Raw genomic sequence first — 25,194 nt, 5'->3', positions numbered from 1 at the left:
AATTGCCAAGTTTAAGCTTACAGAATCAACTGCTAACCTCCCTCGTTCCGGACGCCCCACCAAAATTCCCGAGAGAACCAAGAGGAAGGTTCACAGAGAAGTTAGTAGGAATCCTCGTTTACCGCATAATGACATACAGAAACTGGTAAGAGAAATTGGGGTTGAAGTAAGCATCTCTACAGTTACGAACATGTAACGCTCTTCTGGGTTCAAAGCATGCCGTCCTCGTAAAACTCCATATTTATAGCCTGTTCATTTAGAAGCACGATTGAGGTATGCAAGAAAGCATGTAGATAAATCCTTTACCTATTGGAAGAGTATTCGTTGGTCAGACGAGACTAAAATTGAGCTTGTCGGCCACACTGATGTTTGCTATATTTTCCGTAAGAAGGGGAACGAAATCTTCTAAAGAACACCGTCCCTACAGTTAAACATGGAGGTAGCCCGATCATGCTATGGGGTTACTTCAGCTTTTTTGGTACAGGCAGCCTTCACCGCGTCAACAGAATCATGAAAAAAATGAAGAGTACGTTGACATATTAGGCACTTATATCAATAATGATGCTCAGAACTTGCGGCTTGGGCGTTGTTGGATCTTCCAGCACGACAATGACCCTAAGCACACATCGAAATATGTGCAATCGTGGTTGCAGAGGAACCATATAAGCGTTCTGGAGTGGCCATCGCAGTCACCTGATCTCAACCCAATTGAAAACGTTTGGCATGAGTTGAAGACCAAGGTTCATCAGCGTCATCCGAAAAACTTGCAAGAGTTGGAGGCCTTGTGTAAAGATTAATGGAAGAAAATACCAGTCGAGTACTGTCAAACGATCATGGAGGGCTATGAGGAGAGATTGGGCCAAGTAATTCTCCTGAAAGGCTACACAACTGACCATTAAAGTAGACGTGCGAACACTTTCTGCCCCTTCTGGTTTGGTTATTTGTTTATAAACATTGTATTTATCGTTCAATTTACATAAAAAATATTATGATGTGTGTTGGTATGATATGTATAATATACTATACTTCCATTATCCTAATCGTGATACTTTTTAAGTTATGAGGAAAAAAAACTACTGAAGACGCAAGGGTACGAACACTTTCTGTCCTAACTGTGTTATGTTGATACATTTTCTTAAAACTAGCTTCAATAACAAATATATCCACAGAAGAATATTGTACGGATTAAACCGTAAATATTCCCTAAATATTTGTTGTTGTTTTATGCATACATACTTCGCACATTAACATAACTTTCATAACCAATGGAGTTCAGCATGACCAGGTGGTTAAGGCACTGGACTCGTAATCCGAGGGTCAAGTGTTCGAATCCCCGTCATACCAAGCATGCTCGTCCTTTCAGCCATGGGAGCGTTATAATGTGACAGTCAATCCCACTATTTGTTGGTAAAATAATAGTCCAAGAGTTGGCGGTGGGTGGTGATGACTAGCTGCCTTTCCTCTAGTCTTACACTTCTAAATTAGGGACGGCTAGTGCAGATAGCCCTCATATAGCTTTGCGTGAAATTAAAACCAAACCATACCCAATAAACTTAATCTTCATCAGATCAGAACGACTACAATGATAATAATAATAATTTATAAACAAATTATAGTTGAAATGTTATTTTGGCTGATGGTATGAATATTATATCCCACCGTGTATGCTTAGGTGTAAATATAGATCATTAAATAACGTGAAAAAAAATCATCGTTAGAATTGACTTAGAACCATTTTATATTTACTGTTCAGCTATGTTACACAAAATGTATAATTGTACATTCCTATAATCTGAAAATAGGCTAAAAAGCAAATACTGTGAGAGAAATGACAGTGTTTTTAGTAAAATAAGGAACTTAAGTTTTCAGGCAATTTTGTTTTTCGCAAGCTTTCAAGCCAATAATATCAAAAAGAAAAAGAAAATAACATGGGTTACTAGCCTGAGTTGTTTGTTGTCAAGTGTATAATAAAGCTATACAATGGAATACCTGTGTTGTGCCCACCACAGGTATCGAAACTCGATTTTTTTAGCGTTACATAGTTCCTAGACCTACCGCCGGTTTCCCAGTGGCTCTGCGGTAAGGGTTTACAGCGCTAAACGCCGGAGTTTGATATTCGTAGTGGACATAACACAGATATTTCATTGTATAATTTTCTGCTTAACAAGAAAAACAAATTCATTGTTGAGTCACTGGGAATGTTGGTCTAGAAGGATAAATTTCTTCAGGTATTTCATCATTTAAAATGACTCTAAAAATCTACAAATAAAATTATTGTATTGAGTAGTGACTTTCTGGTCAATGCAACAGACTGGGTTCGTTAAATTTAAAACGGTTTAAGTATTTCCGTTGAGTAGCATAGATTGTTTTTGTGTAATAACTGATGGATATCTAAATATTCAAGTAGTTTACTGAATATGAACAGTGTACATAAATGTTACAGTAGATGGCACTTTAATTTTTGAAAGATACTAACCTACGGTAAACAAAACTTGACGACTGTGTGAAAAAAACTATCTGATTGTTAAAAAGTTATTACTTAGATATATGACATGAGCGAAAATACAAACACCGGGTTATTTTATTAATGTATGGATTAGCTGACATTTCCGTAGAATTTTGTTGAATGATAACATACCTTGAAGCATCATTCGTGGATGAATTTAGCCACAGGTCTATCTATCTTTACTAAGTTCTGGTTGTAACACTATGTAATAAGTTATATTGGTTTACCCTACTTTTGTTACTTTGTCGTTAGGGGCAGCAGTATCTTATGTTAACTTGTTAAGCCTAGTTTGCTTAGTTAACTTGAAAATCTTTTTTATTTGAGTTAAAAAATATAAATGTTAATACTGACCACTGTAAATTCTTAATAATTAAAGAATGGTGAACTAAGAGGAGAATCTGACTCGTTTCACTGCAGGTTTCACATGTTATTGTGAATGGTAAGTGTTAAAGTCAAGGAAAATTATAATATGTAATAATTTAGATAACTGTTGTGTGTATTTTTTGTTTTTTTTGCAATCATGGTAAATAGTTGCAAAGTATAAGGGTAAGTAAAGTCATAAAATGAGAAATATGTGACTACTGAATGTAAACATGAGTGAAAGTGAGCATTGTTTTGTGGTGACTCTAATTTGATAAGGGATACTTCATATTTAATTCTTTTCATACAAATTTAATACGGTTTAATAAATATCTTAATACCTTTGATTTTGTAATTCAACTCACTATATGTGAGATTCAAAATGCATGTATATAGTAACCTTATCAGAAAGCAACTAGCTTTATAAATTTTGAAGTATTTAAGTAAAATATAAAATATCTCTATCATTGTACTGCTCTACTAAGGTTTCACACTTGGCTATAGGTTACCCTTTTATAAATGTCTAATTAATGCACTACGTAGGTTACGTTGCATGTAACTTACCAACACAGTGAGAGGACCTGCTGTACCTTCTCTCTCATGTCAGTTGATTTAATGAAAGGTATTGTTCCTAAATAGATACTGACTTTTGATAGAAATTACATGTATGACAAATACACATTTTGGTAAAATTTGTTGTGGTTAATAAGGACAAATTAAAAATTAAAATAAGCTGGTGATTGAACAACCACAAAAAATCATAACCAGAAACCACTCATCTTGGTTCAGGACAAAAGTGAAAAGGTACAATATGCTATGGCAAATTATGTGTGTAATACGAACATGAATAGCTCTTGAAAAGACTGAATCAACTGTTGTGTTAAATAATGGTGGAAGAAGAAAGAAATATTGTATAACTGACTGTAATATTTTAGTACAGTGAGGAATCATAAAATAACCATTCTGTATTTATTGATGAACTTAAGGTAAATCTATTTAGTACTGTTTGTATATACATAGTTCACAAGTATGGCAAGAGAACATGCCAATATTTATTGCACTGAATAATTTGATGAATCTCAATGTCATTTCATTAGAAACACTCAATGAATCTCCCTGCTATTCCATCAGAATCATTTAATGAATCTCCCTGCTGTTCCATCAGAATCATTTGATGAATCTCCCTGCTGTTCCATCAGAATCATTTGATGAATCTCCCTGCTGTTCAATCAGAATCATTTGATGAATCTCCCTGCTGTTCAATCAGAATCATTTGATGAATCTCCCTGCTGTTCCATCAGAATCATTTGATGAATCTCCCTGCTGTTCAATCAGAATCATTTGATGAATCTCCCTGCTGTTCCATCAGAATCATTTGATGAATCTCCCTGCTGTTTCATAAGAATCATCTGATGAATCCCTGTATTGTTTCATTAGAATCATTTGATGAATCTCCATGCTGTTTAATTAATTTTAATAACATCTTACTAGGTCTAGGTTACAAGTGCCAACTGTCTGATGTATTGGTTATTTTTTTAAAGTATTTTTTCTGATGTATTGGTAATTTATTCATAATGGAAATATGCCTGACTTTGTATTACTAAGCTCAGCATTTAACATTACTGATTAGACTTAACATTCTGTTTGTAGTTTTTCTGGGTAAATCTCATGTGTCTGTTTAACAACAAATGACAAATGTTACTATTTTTTACAGAAATGTTAGACTGAGAAACATAATCAGTATTATTGTTATTGTAACTTATAAATATTATGTTTAATAGAGAACTGATAATTTTATGTCAACTATCTTTTTTATATTTCATATTAACATATTTTAACCTTTAGCTTGTGCAGAGGAAGGAAACAAGAACAGAAGGACAGATAGAGATGGAAACAAGAAATTAGGTTATTGTTAAAGCTGATGTTTTAGTACAACTAGTAAACAGAGAGAAAATAATTTGTTTATATTATTCTAGGACAAGGATGGAAGGTATAATTGATAGAGTAAGTGATACAGTAAAGGTAGCAGTCTTTCCATTACACTCTGGGACAATTGATCAGAGGACATAATTGATAAAAGCACTTAAATAAAATGGCCAAAAATGTAATTCTGTCAGCAATACTGCACATTTAATTGTTGGGATGAAATAAGTAGGTTAGTGGGGCTGAACTGTACACTTAAGTAAATATATAAGGATAAGCAGATTGGCTGCTTGGATTTGTGAGATTAATTCTGTGGTAAATGGGGAGGTTTCTGGAAGTATGATTTGAAATAGGGTAGGAGCTGGCTTGTTTCTGAAAACTATTGATCCAGCAGTAGGGGCAGCTTTGAACTAGGACTAGTGAAAAGTAGGTTTTAAAGGCATATTAGTTAAACTTACTGGTATGATGATAAAAGAAATACAATTGAAACTTTAGAGCATGGGTTGGAAAAGAGGATTTTAATATAATTGTCATGAAACATGGTTAAATGTAGACAATTTTGAAACAAAAATATCTTTGTGGTGGGATAGAAGAGTGGCTGGATGAAAGAGGGTTATTATAGAGGGGAGCTCAGTCAATCTGGATTGATGTCACAAGTGTGTCAGGGCTTAGTGCTAGGACTTTTGTTATGTTTTTTATTTACATCAATGAGATAGATGAGGGAAAGGTCAATAAATTTAAATATGTTGATTATATTAAGGTCTTGAGTGTTGGTGACTGTGAGGAGACTGTGGCTGCTCCACAGAAGAACTTGGACTGTCTGGTGAGTTGGGAATTTCAATAGCAGACACGTTTTTTAATTATAATAACTGCAACCAATGTGAAGCATAACATAAATTATAGGTATAATATTAATTATGGTAACCATAATAGTATTTATTGAAGGAAGAGGAGCTTAGTTTATAGTCTCTTAAACTATCTAATCAGTGTGATGATGTCATTAGCAAATCAAATAAGATTTTAGACTGTATCTACATAAGTGTGAAAGAAAAGTCTTAATAGGTTATGCATTCATGTGATACTGGTTAGGCCACATTTGAAGTATTATATTCAGTCTAAGATTCTTTACTTTAGGAAGGAAATTGAGTTGTTGGAAAGGGTTCAGAGGAGAGCTGCTAGAATGGTGCATGGGATGAAGTGGTTGTCATGTGGTAAGAGGTAAAAAATCTCTGAAATTATTCTCCTTTCACAGAAGAATCTGATTGAGGTGTGTAAGGTTGTAGTATAGATCAATTGTGTTGCTGTGTCATTTTTTATCATACTAAACTGTAAGAACAGAAGGACAAGGGGACATACAAATTTTGGTATAAGGGAGTCATCTTCAGCTAAGACAGTTTTATTTTTCTAAAAGGATGGTTGGCCTTTGTAATGGATTACCTTCAGATATGGAGAAAGTAGTAAGTTTAAGGGAGTTATAATGAAGGATTGGTAAATATTTGACTGAAAAGGGCTAGCTGTGAGTGTTGTATTTTAAATGTTGGTTCAGTGAATGAGACAGTGTTTCGACCAACAGGTCTTTATAAATGTAATTTTATTTGAAAAGCAGCAAAGATATATACATCAAAACCAAAATTTATTACTCTTTACCTTTGAACTTTGTCTGGAGTATTTTAAGCTTTTTGAGATATCTGCTAATTGGTTACCCTTATTAATAGGTAGGCTGCAATGGCTTAGTACAGTGGTTCTTAACCTGGGTTCAGTCGAACCTCAGGAGTTTGGTGAGTCAGTCTCAGGGGTTCGGCGGAGGTCAAGACACACGCTGTGTGTGTGTCTGTTCCATTCACCCCACTTGTATATCTCGTGACGTTATGCTCCACTTGGCCATCATTGGCTGCGGCTGATCATGCCACATCATTTGGCCTTAATATCTGTGCTGCAGGGAACTTCGTGCTCTTAGCAGTAGTAGTAATCGTGCGTCATTTGTGATTTTTTTTCTAATCTTTCAATCCCTTCACACTAACTATGTCGAGCAAAAACAGAAAGTGGTCGGACGAATACGTACAATACGGATTCACATGTATAACGGAACATGATGGGATTCAGCATCCTCAATGCATGATTTGCAATGCCAAGTTGAGCAATTCTAGTCTAGCATCAGCAAAATTAAGAGAACACTCCCTAAAACTGCATGGAGATGGGAAATACAAGAACATAATGCTTGCTGAATTCAAAGTAAAGAGAGCCAGGTTTGATGAAGAGGCTACTTTGCCTGTTCTCGGCTTTGTACCCATCGATAAACCGATCCTCACAACATCATACAAAGTTGCGTACTTGATCGCAAAGCAGGGCAAACCACACACCATTGGTGAAGCACTCATAAAACTAGCTGCGTTGAAGATGGCAAATATCATGCTGGGAAAAGCTGCTGAAAATCAGTTATCCCAAATTCCTCTTTCAAATGACACCATCAGCAGCAAAATAGATGATATGAGCAATGACATCTTGGCTCAAGTAGTTCCAGATCTGATTTCAAGCCCAGCAAAGTTCAGCCTTCAACTCAGCGAGACTACTGACGTTTCAAATCTAAGCCAACTTGTTGTATTCGTGTGCTATGTGAAGAACGATGAGATAAAAGAAGTTTTTTTATTTTGTGAGCCTCTTACAACAACTACTAAAGCAGCTGACATGAAGAAACTTGTGGATGACTTCTTCAGAGACAATGATCTTTCATGGGATATGGCTTCTGCAGTTTGTTCGGACAGTGCTCCAGACATGCTGGAACGAAACTCTGGTTTTGGTGGGCTGGTGAAAGCCAATGCACCACACATCATTGTAACGCACTGTGTTCTGCATAGGTATGCATTGGCAACAAAAAACCTTGCCTTCAAAACTGGCAGAAGTATTAAAAATTGTAGTGGAATGTCTGAACTTTGTGCGAAATAATGCCATGAAGCACCGCATCTTCAAAGAGGTATGTAATGAAATGGACTTTGAATTTGAGGTACTTCTGTACCATTCTAATGTTTGGTGGTTATCCTGGGGAAGGGTGCTGAATCGTGTTTTTGCCATGCGTGTGGAATTATCCCTGTTTTTGCAAGAGCACCAACATTGTCATGCAGATTGCTTCTTAAAATTTGAGTTCATTCTCATTTTGGTGTACATGGCCGATATCTTCAATGCTCTCAATCAACAGATGCAGGGCGGTGGAGTCAACATCATTGAAGTGGAAGAAAACCTGAAGGCTTTTCAAAAAAAGCTACAGTTATGGAAACGATGAACAAAGAATGATAACTTTGCAAACTTTCCCCTGCTGGACGACTGTGTAAGTAAGATTGAAGATGTGTCTGAAATCGGAGACATTTCTGTACCCGGGAAACTGAAGCAAGCAATTGCCATGCACTTAGATGAGCTCACAAAGTCTCTCAACAGATACTTCCCCACCAGAGAGTCACGTCCAGCATGAGTGGGACAGTCGTTCACGTTTAGTGTTGCGACAGCAGATGTCAATGATGAATACCTCTATGAAATCATTGAACTTCAGCAGAGCTAGGTTCAACAGCAACTTTCCAGAACAACAATGCTCTCAGTGTTTTGGTGTCACCAAATCGTAGCGTACCCTCTTATTGCTAAGAAAGCCCTTGAGAGACTCGTACCATTTGTTACAACATATCTTTGCGAGCAATCCTTTTCGAGGATGGTAGACATAAAAACGAAGAAAAGGAACAGACTTTGTTGTGAAAATGATATGAGAATGGCACTTGCTAAGGTGAAGCTGCGCATATCTGAACTTGTCTCTGAAAGGCAACAGCAAAAGTCACATTGATTTGTAGTAAATATTCATTTAGTTAAGTTTTTGTTTTTGTGTGAAATTCATGTTTTGTTGGTTTTGTTCTTTGAAGACAGTGATATTGTGTGCAACTGATGCATGGTTCATTTTGTGCACTAATAAAATATCTACTTATGTTTTGAATTTGAAAAAATCATATTTTATTTTTCCAATTACAAAGGGTTCAGTGAATGCAAGTACGAAACTTCCGGGGTTCAGTACCTCCAACAAGGTTAAGAACCACTGGCCTAGTAGTATATATGCTGGATTGTGGATCTGAGGGTACATAGCTCAAATCCTGTTGCCAAAAAACTGGAATTTGTGCTTTGAGGCACATTTTAAGAATGAATATTAAATTTTACTTTTCATTTATACTGGAGCTGGTTGTAGGTGTTGTTGACTTGTTGTCTTACAGCTAGTGCAAATATTTGGAACAACCATATAAATGTATTAATAGAAAATTTATTAAGTAGACATTTGTCATGCACGTACATTTTTACTAATGTGCCAAAATTATCAGAATAACAAACCTTTCGACTAGAATTTTTAAAACTTTTTGTTTTTATTGAATTCTGGCATTTTTTGTGTTTTTTATATGTATAACAACTAATAAACTGTTTCTGTGAAAAACTGTCATTATGGAACATTTTATCCTATTTTTTTCTTATTACAGTTGTGAATTTTGTGTTTATTTTCTAGAGATATTTCTTGTGTGTGTTTGTCTCATAACTTTCCAGTACACAGATGACTAGCTACCAATATATGTATGTATGTGTATATATATACACACACACACATACATACACTTCATCTGATCAGTACTTGGACATCTAATAATCTGCTTCATACTTGTCTTAGGTCTACATTCTGGTCTACTTCAGTAGTTACCAACCTCTACCAACTCTAAAAAGAATATACCTCAGTAGTTGTAATTTAAAAAAAAACAATTTGTTCAACTGTCTTGTGCATTATGTGAAATCTCTCAGTGTTCGGGAAATGGTTCAGATAATATGTGTACACTTTGCATTAATTACTACTTTCTGCTTTGGTGGTTTAAGTTCAGATTTTTACCAGATTTATACTATTTCAGTGACATAAATGTTAAAAAATATTTTAAACAAGATGCTTGTTCATCGTTATGCTTTAAGTTCACAAGTCTAAGTTCCAAACTTTAACTACTTCATGTGTTTCATTAATTTGTTCAATTTAACAAGAAGAATCTTGTTGAAAACTGGTTGCTTTAAATTTAGCAAAGATTTATTAATTCCTTTTACCAGATTTCAATAATAATGTGACATATACATGAAATAGGAAATGCTATGTTAGCTTATAATCTTTGTATATGTGACAATGTATGATTATTATGGGCAGATTTAATACTTGGATGATGCTTAAGTGGTTCTGATTTTATTAGAGAGGTGACCTTGACAAAGAAATGGCCTTCTCTGACCTTGCATTATCCTATTAATTAACCTGCCTACTAGGAAAGAGATACTTAAGTAGATTTGTTGTCATTTTTTCTTAAAAGCAGACACCCATCAAAGGTCAACTTTATAGAGTGGGTAACATTTAAACTTTAAGGTCATTCACATTAAATAAGGTATGTTTGGGTAATATTACATTAACTGTGTTCAAGTCATGATTTCTCAGAAGAAAGTAACAATTGAACCACTAAAATACAGACAATAATTATTATTAATTAAGTCAGCAGGTCCCTAATTAAGTCACTATGTTTTCAGTTCATATTTACTGTTTATTTTTTTGCTTGAATGGACATAAATTTGATAATGAGTGGCTTTAATACATACAGTAACATAAATAGTAAAACATACTGAATATAACAGATTATCACAGTGATTGTTCATATTAATGTATCTATACCTTTTAAAGTAGAATGGCACAAGAGGGTTGTATTCAAAATTTAATTGTAAATAGGCAGAAAAAAATGTAAATATTTGACTTTCTTTTATGATGTATTTGAGGGAAAGTGTAAAATGTTTCTCATTTATTCAATGGATTATTCAATGATATGTTCCAAAGATTGAAAAATGAAATACTGAAAAAAACCTGATGATGACCGAAGAAGGTCGAAACGTTGTTCACTCCTCTATGTAAAATTTTATCAACCCAAACGAGCCGTTTTTACAAATATACTGAAAAAACTGTTTACTGATTTTACTTTTGTCTCCTGAAATGTTTATTTATTTTAAGATGAGAAGGTCTCTGTGGATGAAAATTGACATTATGATGTGAACAGATTACGTTGTTATTGAGTGCTAGATATTAAGATGTGAACAGATTACATTGTTATTGATTGCTGGACATTGGTATGTTAACAGATTACATTGTTATTGAGTGCTAGACATTGGTATGTGAACAGATTACATTTTTATCGAGTGCAAGCTAGACATTGGTATGTGAACAGATTACATTGTTATTGAGTGCTAGACATTGGTATGTGAACAGATTACATTGTTATTGAGTGCTGGACATTGGTATGTGAACAGATTACATTGTTATCAAGTGCTAGCTACACATTCGTATGTGAACAGATTACGTTTTTATCGAGTGCTAGCTAGACATTGGTATGTGAACAGATTACATTGTTATTGAGTGCTAGACATTGGTATGTGAACAGATTACATTGTTATTGAGTGCTAGACATTACAGTATGAACAGATTACATTGTTATTGAGTGCCAGACATTACAGTATGAATAGATTACATTGTTATTGAGTGCCAGACATTACAGTATCAACAGATTGCATTGTTATTGAGTGCCAGACATTACAGTATGAATAGATTGCATTGTTATTGAGTGCCATACATTACAGTATGAATAGATTGCATTGTTATTGAGTGCCAGACATTACAGTATGAATAGATTGCATTGTTATTGAGTGCCAGACATTACAGTATGAATAGATTGCATTGTTATTGAGTGCCAGACATTACAGTATGAATAGATTGCATTGTTATTGAGTACTAAACATTACAGTATGAATAGATTGCATTGTTATTGAGTGCCAGACATTACAGTATGAATAGATTACATTGTTATTGAGTGCCAGACATTACAGTATGAATAGATTACATTGTTATTGAGTGCCAGACATTACAGTATGAATAGATTGCATTGTTATTGAGTGCCAGACATTACAGTATGAATAGATTGCATTGTTATTGAGTATTAAACATTACTGTCTAAACAAATTACATTGTTATTGAGTGCCAGACATTACAGTATGAATAGATTACTTTGTTATTGAGTGCCAGACATTACAGTATGAATAGATTGCATTGTTATTGAGTGCCATACATTACAGTATGAATAGATTGCATTGTTATTGAGTGCCAGACATTACAGTATGAATAGATTGCATTGTTATTGAGTGCCAGACATTACAGTATGAATAGATTGCATTGTTATTGAGTGCCAGACATTACAGTATGAATAGATTGCATTGTTATTGAGTACTAAACATTACAGTATGAATAGATTGCATTGTTATTGAGTGCCAGACATTACAGTATGAATAGATTACATTGTTATTGAGTGCCAGACATTACAGTATGAATAGATTACATTGTTATTGAGTGCCAGACATTACAGTATGAATAGATTGCATTGTTATTGAGTGCCAGACATTACAGTATGAATAGATTGCATTGTTATTGAGTATTAAACATTACTGTCTAAACAAATTACATTGTTATTGAGTGCCAGACATTACAGTATGAATAGATTACTTTGTTATTGAGTGCCAGACATTACAGTATGAATAGATTGCATTGTTATTGAGTGCCAGACATTACAGTATGAATAGATTGCATTGTTATTGAGTGCCATACATTACAGTATGAATAGATTGCATTGTTATTGAGTGCCAGACATTACAGTATGAATAGATTGCATTGTTATTGAGTACTAAACATTACTGTCTAAACAGATTGCATTGTTATTGAGTACTAAACATTACTGTCTAAACAGATTACATTGTTATTAAGTGCTAGACATTATGATGTGAACAGATTATATTGTTATTGAGTGCTAGACATTATGATGTGAACAGATTATAGTTATTGAGTGCTAGACATTATGATGTGAACAGATTATAGTTATTGAGTGCTAGATATTATGATGTGAACAGATTATATTGTTATTGAGTGTTATACATTATTATGTGAACAGATTACATTGGTATTGAGTACTACAAGTCTATCCAATAGTGTGTCAGAACTGGAAACTTAGGTTTTTGTCAATCTGTTATCTTATTGTTAACTCAATAATAGGAGTCTTGGTTAGATGTAGATTGAGAAGATGTAACTTATTCAGGTGTGAACTGAATGTTTATTAAGAGATATAATATTGTAATTGTAATGTTGTAGTATGTGTTTGGGTTAGCTGACAAAAAACAAAATATACAGCATAATTTTGTACAGGCTTCTTGTTAAACTTGTTGACATACCATGTCCAGCATATACTGTCTTCCAGTTATCTCTGAACCAGAGGGTATAAGACTACTTTCCATAATCTTAGTGTTCCTCAAAAAAAGAAAGGTCCACCTTTTGAAAGTGTTAGAGTTATGAAGGTATCTATAATTTTGTCGTAAGATTTCTTGATCCTGTGTGTTTTTCCAATATCATAATTCCATAATCTTGTGTCACTTAAAGTGGGTCTCTTGCTACCCGACTACATTAGGTTAGTCCTCACACTTGTTAATATCGTCAATGTGCCATCGAGGGTGAATATTGTATCTATAAGCATATTAGTAGTATAAAAGAAAATTCTGTTACAAAAGTCTCATTGTAGGACTATGTTTATCTGCTTGCTGCTACAGTCCTAGTGGTTTTTATTTATTACATTTCTGTGTAGATAATTTATAAATGTGTATATCTGTACTTCAGATGTTACAAAAAATTATAATTGCTAAAGAATAATTGTGTGGATTTGTTAAAAGTACAAAATATGAGTAGAAATTATCTTAATGGTAGAAGTAAGGGAGTGGAACAAGTTTCTGTTTAAGGAGGTTTTGTTGTTTATTATTGGGTAATAAACAGAGATGTAAACAGTTAGCAAAGTTTCTCTGTCTACTTTTTAAAATTCACATGAAGAATCATGGTTCGTGAAAACATGCTTCAAACTGTTTACCATGCATACATTATTACATCCTTAATCAGTACCACTGTTTGGTCACTGTTTTATACATTGGTGACCAAAGAATTAATTTTGGAAACGTTTTTGACAATTTAATTACCTTCATCCTTCTATCAGTTTAAAGTCTAATGATAAAAAGATAAACCAGATTTAAAAAAAATGTAACCTGTTCTATCTGTATACTGAAAATCCCTGGGACCAATAGTTAATGTCCTTATGGTTCTTGGCTGTTGATGTAACAAATTGTTCCAGCCCTTGGGGTCATGGGTAAGAGATCTGATTAGGGTGTGGTATTTAGTGCAATAAAACTAGGCCAAAAAATGGCAGTATTGAAGTTCAGTGTTTCCCAAACATTTGTTTTGTTTTGAAGCGTACACTAGGATTTATACAATAGCTATAGCTACCTGTCTGTGATTATGCAACCTTTCTGCATGCTACCAGGTAGAAGCCTTTGTGTCTACCACACACTGAAGTATTTAGGGATGGTTATGTGTAAATAGAACTTTCTTTAAAAGTAGTGAATATTCAAATCTGCATATCACACATGATTATATACTTTGAGTTTATTTACAGGAAAAAAAAAACATTTTATTTGAATACCATAAATAAATTAAAGTAATAAAATAAAAAATATTTAAAATTAATTGCACACCATTATACAGCAGGTTGCTATTGGTAACCCCCCTTAACGAATATTTGTCCACGCTATGTGTAGCTGCTATATGAATGTCTTCGAAACTTGTATGTTGTGGGAAACTGCAAGACTGTGGCAGACTTTCTTCGTGGTGTCATCAATAATAAATATATATGTAATGCTGCAATATTATATGAATTGTTTTCAATCTGTACATATCATGTATTATCAATAAATGACTGAATTAATTATTCTTGTTTAATTACCTTACTTTATTATCTGTTATTAAAAATACGTTTTTAAAATGTTGTGTTTTCAATGCGCATTACAAGTCAAGTATTGTCAGTCAATAACTGATGTAATATTACTTTAATTATTTAAATAAATTTGTTGTTTTTTTTTAACTAGCCAAAATTGTGACTTTTTTTCCCTTTTACCAGTTATTTATGCCAATATTATATTCTTCCCTATTCAACAACTCACAACTAACAGAATATTAGTTTTTTTTTGTTAAACCACAGATATACATATGAAGTAAATGACAGGTTGGCCCTCTGGTGTCATTCATCCACACTAACATAAGTGTAAACATGTTTTGACTGTAATTATCTTAACATAATTCTGAAATGTTTGTTTCAACTAATTTCTGAAACTTGTTAACAACCAGCTAGAACCATTAATGTATGAAAGTTTCAACATCAAACTTTCTGCAGTCTATCCATTGCATGTATGTGAATTTTATTTCAAAACCCACATTAAGAAAAAATAGTCCATTTGAGATGCTTTGTGAGATTTTATATTGGTGTAGTTGAATGGGTCAGCTGCTGTTTGAATTTCTTCTTCAGTTACGGTTATCATGAAAGTAGCCATTGGTTTGGAGATATGGGAGCTTCCATTATCTTCAAATAAGTATTTCAGTTTTGTTGTTGTGTTAATGGATATCTTAGCTTTTAATTTGTGACATAACCACTGTTGTTGAGTGCTCAGGCCTTGAATGTAGTAAGTACCAAGTTAGTGACTTTCCAACTTTTAATTTAGTGATTTTCAGTATCAAATAAAACCACCAATTTAGTCATGAACTGTCATTGTGTTAGCTCACTTGTTACGATAAGGCTTCAGATGTGTTATGAGGTATTCTATTTATACATATATTGTATGCTTGTAACTTCCTTCACCTGTGCATCAATGTATTCTGTAATATTCAATTTGTAAAACCCCATAATGTAAAAATTTTTGTTTTACTGGCAAGTCTTTTCACAGTCTGGTTACGTGTTGTCTACTCTTAGAGATTTGTACATATCTCTTTAACATCTACTGTGCAAGTTGGGAAGACATGTTTGTTGTGTTGGTTCACAAACAAAGTTTTCTGGTACTCTCAAGTTTTTTTTAAAGTTCTAAACAATGATTTGAACTCCTTTAAGGATCTGGAATTGGAATAGCCCACCATTGTTCTTAATTTACGCTATTTTTACAGAGAATAAAACATGTTCTACAATTCCAGATGTGGTTTCTCTGCTCTGTAAAGCTGTTTTCTTTGTGGATTTTTCAAGTCCTGTTACTAGTGTATCCATAACTTGGTATGTGGTAGTATCAATTTTTGTTTATTACTACTATAGTGTATCCATAACTTAATGTGTGAAAGTATCAGTTTTGTTTATTACTACTATAGTGTATCCATAACTTGATGTGTGAAAGTATCAGTTTTGTTTATTACTACTATAGTGTATCCATAACTTGGTACATGAAAGTATCAGTTTTGTTTATTACTACCTTACTGTATCCATAACTTGGTACATGAAAGTATCAGTTTTGTTTATTACTACTATAGTGTGGCCCGGCATGGCCTAGCACGCTAAGGCATCGCGCCATAATCTGAGGGTCGCGGGTTCAGATCCCAGTTGCGCTAAACACGCCGCCTCCCAGCCGTGGGGCATTATAATGTGAAGGTCAATCCCACTTTTCGTTGGTAAAAGAGTAGCCCAAGAGTTGGCGGTGGGTGGTAATGACTAGCTGCCTTCCCTCTAGTCTTACACTGCAAAATTAGGGACGGCTAGCACAGATAGCCCTCGAGTAGCTTTGTGCGAAAATTCAAAACAAACAAACAATACTATAGTGTATCCATAACTTGATGTGTGAAAGTATCAGTTTTGTTTATTACTACTATAGTGCATCCGTAACTTGGTACATGAAAGTATCAGTTTTGTTTATTACTACTATAGTGTATTCATAAGTTGGTATGTGAAAGTATCAGTTTTGTTTATTACTACTATAGTGTATCCATAACTTGGTATGTGAAAGTATCAGTTTTGTTTATTACTACTATAGTGTATCCATATGGTAATGAAAGTATCAGTTTTGTTTATTACTACTGTAGTGTATCCATAACTTGGTATGTGAAAGTATCAGTTTTGTTTATTACTACTATAGTGTATCCATAATACAGTTTTGTTTATTACTACTATAGTGTATCCATAACTTGGTGAAAGTATCAGTTTTTGTTTATTACTACTATAGTGTATCCATAACTTGGTACATTTGTATCAGTTTTGTTTATTACTACTATAGTGTATCCATAACTTGTACATGAAAGTATCAGTTTTTTTATTACTACTATAGTGTATCCATAACTTGGTATGTGAAAGTATCAGTTTTTGTTTATTACTACTATAGTGTATCCATAACTTGGTACGTGAAAGTATCAGTTTTTGTTTATTACTACTATAGTGTATCCATAACTTGGTATGTGGAAGTATCAGATTTTGTTTATTACTACTGTGGTGTATCCATAACTTGGTATGTGAAAGTATAGTGTTTACTATAACATAAGTTGGTATGTGAAAGTATCAGTTTTTGTTTATTACTACTATAGTGTATCCATAACTTGATGTGTGAAAGTATCAGTTTTTGTTTATTACTACTGTAGTGTATCCATAACTTGGTATGTGAAAGTATCAGTTTTTGTTTATTACTACTATAGTGTATCCATAACTTGATGTGTGAAAGTATCAGTTTTTGTTTATTACTACTGTAGTGTATCCATTACTTGGTACATGAAAGTATCAGTTTTTGTTTATTACTACTATAGTGTATCCATTACTTGGTACATGAAAGTATCAGTTTTTGTTTATTACTACTGTAGTGTATCCATAACTTGAGTTGTGTGAAAGTATCAGTTTTTTGTTTATTACTACTGTAGTGTATCCATAACTTGGTACATGAAAGTATCAGTTTTTGTTTATTACTACTATAGTGTATCCATTACTTGGTACATGAAAGTATCAGTTTTTGTTTATTACTACTGTAGTGTATCCATAACTTTGTACATGAAAGTATTAGTTTTTGTTTATTACTACTATAGTGCATCCATAACTTGGTACATGAAAGTATCAGTTTTTGTTTATTACTACTATAGTGTATCCATAACTTGGTACATGAAAGTATCAGTTTTTGTTTATTACTACTATAGTGTATCCATAACTTGGTATGTGAAAGTATTAGTTTTTGTTTATTACTACTATAGTGTATCCATAACTTGGTACATGAAAGTATCAGTTTTGTTTATTACTACTATAGTGTATCCATTACTTGGTACATGAAAGTATCAGTTTTGTTTATTACTACTATAGTGTATCCATAACTTGGTATGTGAAAGTATTAGTTTTTGTTTATTACTACTATAGTGTATCCATAACTTGGTACATGAAAGTATCAGTTTTTGTTTATTACTACTATAGTGTATCCATTACTTGGTACATGAAAGTATCAGTTTTTGTTTATTACTACTGTAGTGTATCCATAACTTGGTATGTGAAAGTATCAGTTTTTGTTTATTACTACTATAGTGTATCCATAACTTTGCACATGAAAGTATCAGTTTTTGTTTATTACTACTATAGTGCATCCATAACTTGGTACATGAAAGTATCAGTTTTTGTTTATTACTACTATAGTGTATCCATAACTTGGTATGTGAAAGTATCAGTTTTGTTTATTACTACTATAGTGCATCCATAACTTGGTACATGAAAGTATCAGTTTTGTTTATTACTACTATAGTGCATCCATAAGTTGGTATGTGAAAGTATTAGTTTTGTTTATTACTACTATAGTGTATCCATAACTTGATGTGTGAATGTATCAGTTTTTGTTTATTACTACTATAGTGTATCCATAACTTGGTATGTGAAAGTATCAGTTTTGTTTATTACTACTATAGTGTATCCATAACTTGATGTGTGAAAGTATCAGTTTTGTTTATTACTACTATAGTGTATCCATTACTTGGTACATGAAAGTATCAGTTTTGTTTATTACTACTATAGTGTGGCCCGGCATGGCCTAGCACGTTAAGGCATGCGCCGTAATCTGAGGGTCGCTGGTTCGCATCTGAGTTGCGCTAAACACGCCGCCCTCCCAGCCGTGGGGCATTATAATGTGACGGTCAATCCCACTTTTCATTGGTAAAAGAGTAGCCTAAGAGTTGGCGGTGGGTGGTGATGACTAGCTGCCTTCCCTCTAGTCTTACACTGCAAAATTAGGGACGGCTAGCACAGATAGCCCTCGAGTAGCTTTGTGCGAAAATTCAAAACAAACAAACAATACTATAGTGTATCCATAACTTGATGTGTGAAAGTATCAGTTTTTGTTTATTACTACTATAGTGCATCCGTAACTTGATACATGAAAGTATCAGTTTTGTTTATTACTACTATAGTGTATCCATAACTTGATGTGTGAAAGTATCAGTTTTTGTTTATTACTACTATAGTGTATCCATAACTTGGTACATGAAAGTATCAGTTTTGTTTATTACTACTTTAGTGTATCCATAACTTGATGTGTGAAAGTATCAGTTTTTGTTTATTACTACTATAGTGTATCCATAACTTGGTATGTGGAAGTATTAGTTTTTGTAAGTGTTTGTCCAAAAATCTTCACATTTTATCTTTACTCCCAGTGAAGACTTCTAAGTTTCTTCTCTGAATTTTTACTGTGTTTAAATGGTTTACAACACCATCCTGTGACTGGGATCAAAACTCAGTAGTTAGTATACAACTTGTTTTTCCTTATTTTTCTACTTAACATTTCTTTGTTTTTACTGTAACCAAAATTTTAGAATGTTTAGAATCTCAATAATGTTGTAGTAAATTTGTTTTTAAGTACTTACACTATACATGTTAATTTATTGTGTTGTAACTGGTCTGTCATCTTTGTGGTTTCGTGTTAACAGGTTGTGAATTTTTTGGTCAGCAATGAAGGTTATGAGAAGAAGATTAGCCTGCCCTCAAACTGTCCAGCACATCTGGGATTCTGTGGAATACATACGGCAACAGAAGCAAATCCCAAATTTTCATAGAATATCTAGCTATATGCGTCGTAAATATAACTTGACGAGCAGTGACTTGGAACAGCAACTGAATCTTGCTGTTCAAGATAAGTTGGTGGTGATAAAGAAGAGCATAGGTTGTAAGGGTTCTAAAGTTGGTGTGGAACAGTACGGTTATAAATTACCATATAGTCCAGTGGTGAGTTTAACAAAATATCCATTCAATCATATTCATTATTGCTTTTTAAGTGTCTTTTTCATCACTGTATAAAACATCTCGTCAAAAATATCTTAGGTGCAAGAAAAAGGTGTGGCCAAGAAAGGACTTCAGTATGCACCTTAGAGGAATGAACAGTGTTTGATTTGAGAAAAGATCTTGTCTCAACACTATCACTGTAATATTTATTGACCTGCATCTCCTTGTAATACCATTTACTGTTAGTGTAAGTTTTAGGCCTACCATTATTAATTTCAGAATCGGTGATGCATCAGTAAAAATTTATTTATCCCATTGGTGGCTCCATGGTAAACTTAAGGGCTTATTAAAACAAAAATCTGATGTCTAATACTCATGATAGGCTCATAATAGATGTGTAGATCTGTAGCTTTATCCTTAAAAACATTTATCATGATATATTTTGCTCTAGTGTTTTTGTATGCATAGTTTTAAATAAAATTGTTTATATATCTTTTAAAAACAAAAGCTTTTGTGTTAAAACATGTTGTGATTTTTTAATAAGGTTAGATGAATACCATTCTGAAAAGAACAAAAACAACTTCAGTTCTAGGAAAGAGAAAAATAGTTGAGAAAATTTAGTTAACAACGAATTTATATATATGTATAAATATATATATTATTTTGTAGTTTTATTTGATACTGTAGTCTCTGTTTGAAAATACAACTTTTCATGTTTATAGTATGAAATATTTAATATTGGCTAGTAAGATTACTGTCTGTTCCATTAAAGCAAGTATTTTACTGAAACTAAAGTATACATGCATGTACAAGTAATTTGAAACCACTGGAATGTTAATATGATATTATTAATACATACTGATTTTGTTCATTCTTGGGACAGGAACGTGACGGTCATGATTGGTACTGTTTTGAGTGCCACTGCAGTGGTGAGGTTCTGCTGTGTTCAGCATGTCACCGCGTTTTTCACATTGTCTGTATCAAGGAGGATGTTACTGATAACTTTGTGTGCTGTGTGTGCAGGGTATGGTGTCTACTGTTAGTTCAATTATGAATAGTTTCTCTTGAGGGTAGAATTATTAGAAACACCATCCTACATCCAAGTAACCTTACATAAATACCAACTGTCTGTAATATTACAATTAGCATATGGAATGCCTATAAACTCAGACATGTTTGTTAAGAATTGTAAAATATTGGTTTACGTGTGTGTCATTTATTGCTGTATTTGTTAGTTAATAGTTACCTGTATGTTGTGTGTGTGTTATTTATCTTGTTTGTTATTAGTCTTTTATGCTAATTATCTGTTTAGTTACGTTTTTTTCTAAACTGTTTAGTTTGTTGTTCAAGTGTTAACCTGATCAGAAGTTAATATTAATAACAATGTGGAAATTCATTAACTTTGATATTGAGTGTTTTCAATCATTTTTCAATAGTTAGTTATGATTTCTACTGAACGGATAGTGGCTCATTATTTGTTTTTAATATTTTATCTTGCTAGTGATGACATCATTCACTTTACAATAATTACTTTCTTTTTAGTTGTAAGAGAATGTAAGGCCTTAGAGATATTTAGTTGTAAGAGAATGTAAGGCCTTAGAGATATTCAGTTGTAAGAGAATGTAAGGCCTTAGAGATATTCATTTGTCAGAAAATGGAAACCTTGGTGTTATTAAGTTCTGTCACAAAGGAAGACCTTGATCATATTCAGTTGTATGAAAATGGAAGGCCTTAGTGAGTTTCAGTTGTGAGAGAATGGATGCCTTGGTGTTATTCACTTATTTCAGAATGAAAGGCCTCAGTGATTTTCAGTTGTATGAAAATGAAAGGCGCTCATTTGTGTAAGAATGAAGGGCCTTAGTGGTTTTCACTTGTTTTCTTTTATGTTATTAATGGCAGACTGCTTTAGAGTACGTTTGTTTTATTCTGTGCTACCTTTCTCAGTTGATTAACAGTTGAAAGACTTTATTCTGTGGTTCTTTCTTACCAGTGTTTTAAATAGTGCCAAGTTTCAGTCCTGTGTTTTGAAGTACAAGTGTATACTACTTAATACACTATCCTGTAGTACATATTTACAAATTATTTGATTTTTTTTTCTTCTAAGTTCTGATTTTAAACATCCTATGTCTGGTTTGGGTTGTGTGTCAAATTCAGCCTAATGTATTACTTTTCATAGTTTGACTAGTGAGAGAACCTATCTCCTGTTGTACTGGATATTTACATTATATCCATCCTAACCTTGTGACAGCAACATGTAGCAGAGATATATTCACATTCTGGTGCCATTTTTTGGATTGATTAGCTGCTGAGAATATGTGTGTAATGACAATAGTTTTTGATACTCACGTCAGATTTGTCTCAGCTTTTGAGGAAAACAACATATATTGATTTGAGAGAATTAGAACTCTGTTTAGAAGTCCTGTCACATTCTTTCCACTAGTGCCTGCCTTATTTGTTGATAGTCGCACCTTTTATTTAAGCATGTCTTTACTCTTTTATTCGCGCCCTCGTCGTGCTAAACATACTCGCCCTCTCAGCCGTGGGGGTGTATAATGTGACAGTCAATCCCACTATTCGTTGGTAAAAGAGAAGCCCAAGAGTTGGCAGTGGGTGGTGATGACTAGCTGCCTTCCCTCTAGTCTTACACTGCTAAATTAGGGACGGCTAGCGCAGATAACCCTCGAGTAGCTTTGTGCGAAATTCCAATACAAAACAATACTCTTTTATTTATTTACATTTCTTGTATTTGTAGGTATCCTGCTGCCACCTGGTAGTCAGTTGTTGTATATTTTGTTTCATTAAAGTTGTTTTTAATATTAAATTCGATATCATGTCCGTCTCTTCCATTTCACCTGTAAGAAATCACTACAATTTTCATCAGCATGTTCGTGTCACAAGTCTTGTTTTTGTGGATTTTAAGTGACTGTGAGATAGGTGTAACCTTGAAATTAACTAGGGAGCATTGTTTCTGTTCTTGTCTCGTCCTTGTTGTTTTGGAGGCATTTTTTCTTAATGTATTTAAGATGAGTATTGTTGGGTAAACATTTTTTTATTTTTGTTTTTTACCATTGTTTCATTATTTTATCATTAGCCAATAATTATATTTGTACTGTTTATAAATCCTTCAAGTGCAGGGGTTAAGCTGATAGAGTTATGTTTGTACCACAAATACAGAATTCTTAACTGAGTCAGATTCATATTAGAAATGAATCTTCTTGAAGAGCATTTTGTTTAAATGCTAAACATTAGCAATAGGTCTGGCCTCATGGCGATATTATCTTCTGGTTCTTTTGAATGTCAAACTATTATAAAAGTAGATTGTAGTCATGCAGAAATTGGTGAGTTACAACACTTGTAGATGTCAAAAATATCGAACCTTCAGATGAGAAGTGATCTTTTATCATGATTTTGAAAAAAACACTTGGAAACATACTTCTATAATCTGTAAATATGTCAGGTTGTATTTTCTGTCCTTTTTACAAAATGTATAAGAAACATACTTCTATAATCTGTAAATATGTCAGGTTGTATTGTCTGTCCTTTTTACAAAACGTATAAGAAACATACTTCTAGAATCTGTAAATATGTCAGGTTGTATTGTCTGTCCTTTTTACAAGATGTATAAGAAACATATTTCTAGAATCTGTAAATATGTCAGGTTGTATTGTCTGTCCTTTTTACAAAATGTATAAGAAACATACTTCTAGAATCTGTAAATATGTCAGGTTATATTGTCTGTCCTTTTTACAAAATGTATAAGAAACATACTTCTATAATCTGTAAATATGTCAGGTTGTATTGTCTGTGTTTTTTACAAAATGTATAAGAAAACATACTTCTATAATCTGTAAATATGTCAGGTTGTATTGTCTGTCCTTTTTACAAAATGTATAAGAAACATACTTCTAGAATCTGTAAATATGTCAGGTTGTATTGTCTGTCCTTTTACAAAATGTATAAGAAACATACTTCTAGAATCTGTAAATATGTCAGGTTGTATTGTCTGTCCTTTTACAAAATGTATAAGAAACATATTTCTATAATCTGTAAATATGTCAGGTTGTATTGTCTGTCCTTTTACAAAATGTATAAGAAACATACTTCTAGAATCTGTAAATATGTCAGGTTGTATTGTCTGTCCTTTTACAAAATGTATAAGAAACATACTTCTAGAATCTGTAAATATGTCAGGTTGTATTGTCTGTCCTTTTACAAAATGTATAAGAAACATACTTCTAGAATCTGTAAATATGTCAGGTTGTATTGTCTGTCCTTTTACAAAATGTATAAGAAACATACTTCTAGAATCTGTAAATATGTCAGGTTGTATTGTCTGTCCTTTTTTACAAAATGTATAAGAAACATACTTCTAGAATCTGTAAATATGTCAGGTTGCACTGTCTGTCCTTTTTTACAAAATGTATAAGAAACATACTTCTAGAATCTGTAAATATGTCAGGTTGTATTGTCTGTCCTTTTACAAAATGTATAAGAAACATACTTCTAGAATCTGTAAATATGTCAGGTTGTATTGTCTGTCCTTTTACAAAATGTATAAGAAACATACTTCTAGAATCTGTAAATATGTCAGGTTGTATTGTCTGTCCTTTTTACAAAATGTATAAGAAACATACTTCTAGAATCTGTAAATATGTCAGGTTGTATTGTCTGTCCTTTTACAAAATGTATACTTCTATAATCTGTAAATATGTCAGGTTGTATTGTCTGTCCTTTTTACAAAATGTATAAGAAACATACTTCTATAATCTGTAAATATGTCAGGTTGTATTGTCTGTCCTTTTTCAAAATGTATAAGAAACATACTTCTAGAAAATATGTCAAGTTGTATTGTCTGTCCTTTTACAAGATGTACTTCTATATGTCAGGTTGTATTGTCTGTCCTTTTACAAAATGTATATCTGTAAATATGTCAGGTTGTAACAAGATGTATAAGAAACATACTTCTAGAATCTGTAAATATGTCAGGTTGTATTGTCTGTCCTTTTACAAGATGTATAAGAAACATACTTGTAGAATCTGTAAATATGTCAGGTTGTATTGTCTGTCCTTTTTACAAAATGTATAAGAAACATACTTCTAGAATCTGTAAATATGTCAGGTTGTATTGTCTGTCCTTTTACAAAATGTATAAGAAACATACTTCTAGAATCTGTAAATATGTCAGGTTGTATTGTCTGTCCTTTTACAAAATGTATAAGAAACATACTTCTAGAATCTGTAAATATGTCAGGTTGTATTGTCTGT

At 33.0% G+C, this 25,194-nt stretch overlaps 1 protein-coding gene across 1 annotated transcript in view; it reads left to right on the top strand.

Moving 5' to 3' along the window:
• The first annotated feature begins 3,151 nt into the window (after positions 1 to 3,151).
• LOC143235739 (zinc finger MYND domain-containing protein 11-like) overlaps positions 3,152 to 25,194 on the top strand; it is a 42,267-nt gene continuing 20,224 nt past the window's right edge. The window contains exons 1-4 of the mRNA XM_076473945.1: positions 3,152 to 5,612; positions 5,924 to 6,007; positions 19,638 to 19,932; positions 20,813 to 20,953. Of these exons, the coding sequence (XP_076330060.1) occupies positions 19,660 to 19,932; positions 20,813 to 20,953 (414 nt within the window). The 5' untranslated portion in view covers positions 3,152 to 5,612; positions 5,924 to 6,007; positions 19,638 to 19,659. The remainder of the gene's footprint in view (positions 5,613 to 5,923; positions 6,008 to 19,637; positions 19,933 to 20,812; positions 20,954 to 25,194) is intronic.

The sequence above is a fragment of the Tachypleus tridentatus genome, chromosome 12 (assembly GCF_004210375.1).
Source record: "Tachypleus tridentatus isolate NWPU-2018 chromosome 12, ASM421037v1, whole genome shotgun sequence".
Lineage (NCBI taxonomy): Eukaryota > Metazoa > Arthropoda > Merostomata > Xiphosura > Limulidae > Tachypleus > Tachypleus tridentatus.
This window is presented reverse-complemented; position numbering and strand designations above follow the sequence as displayed.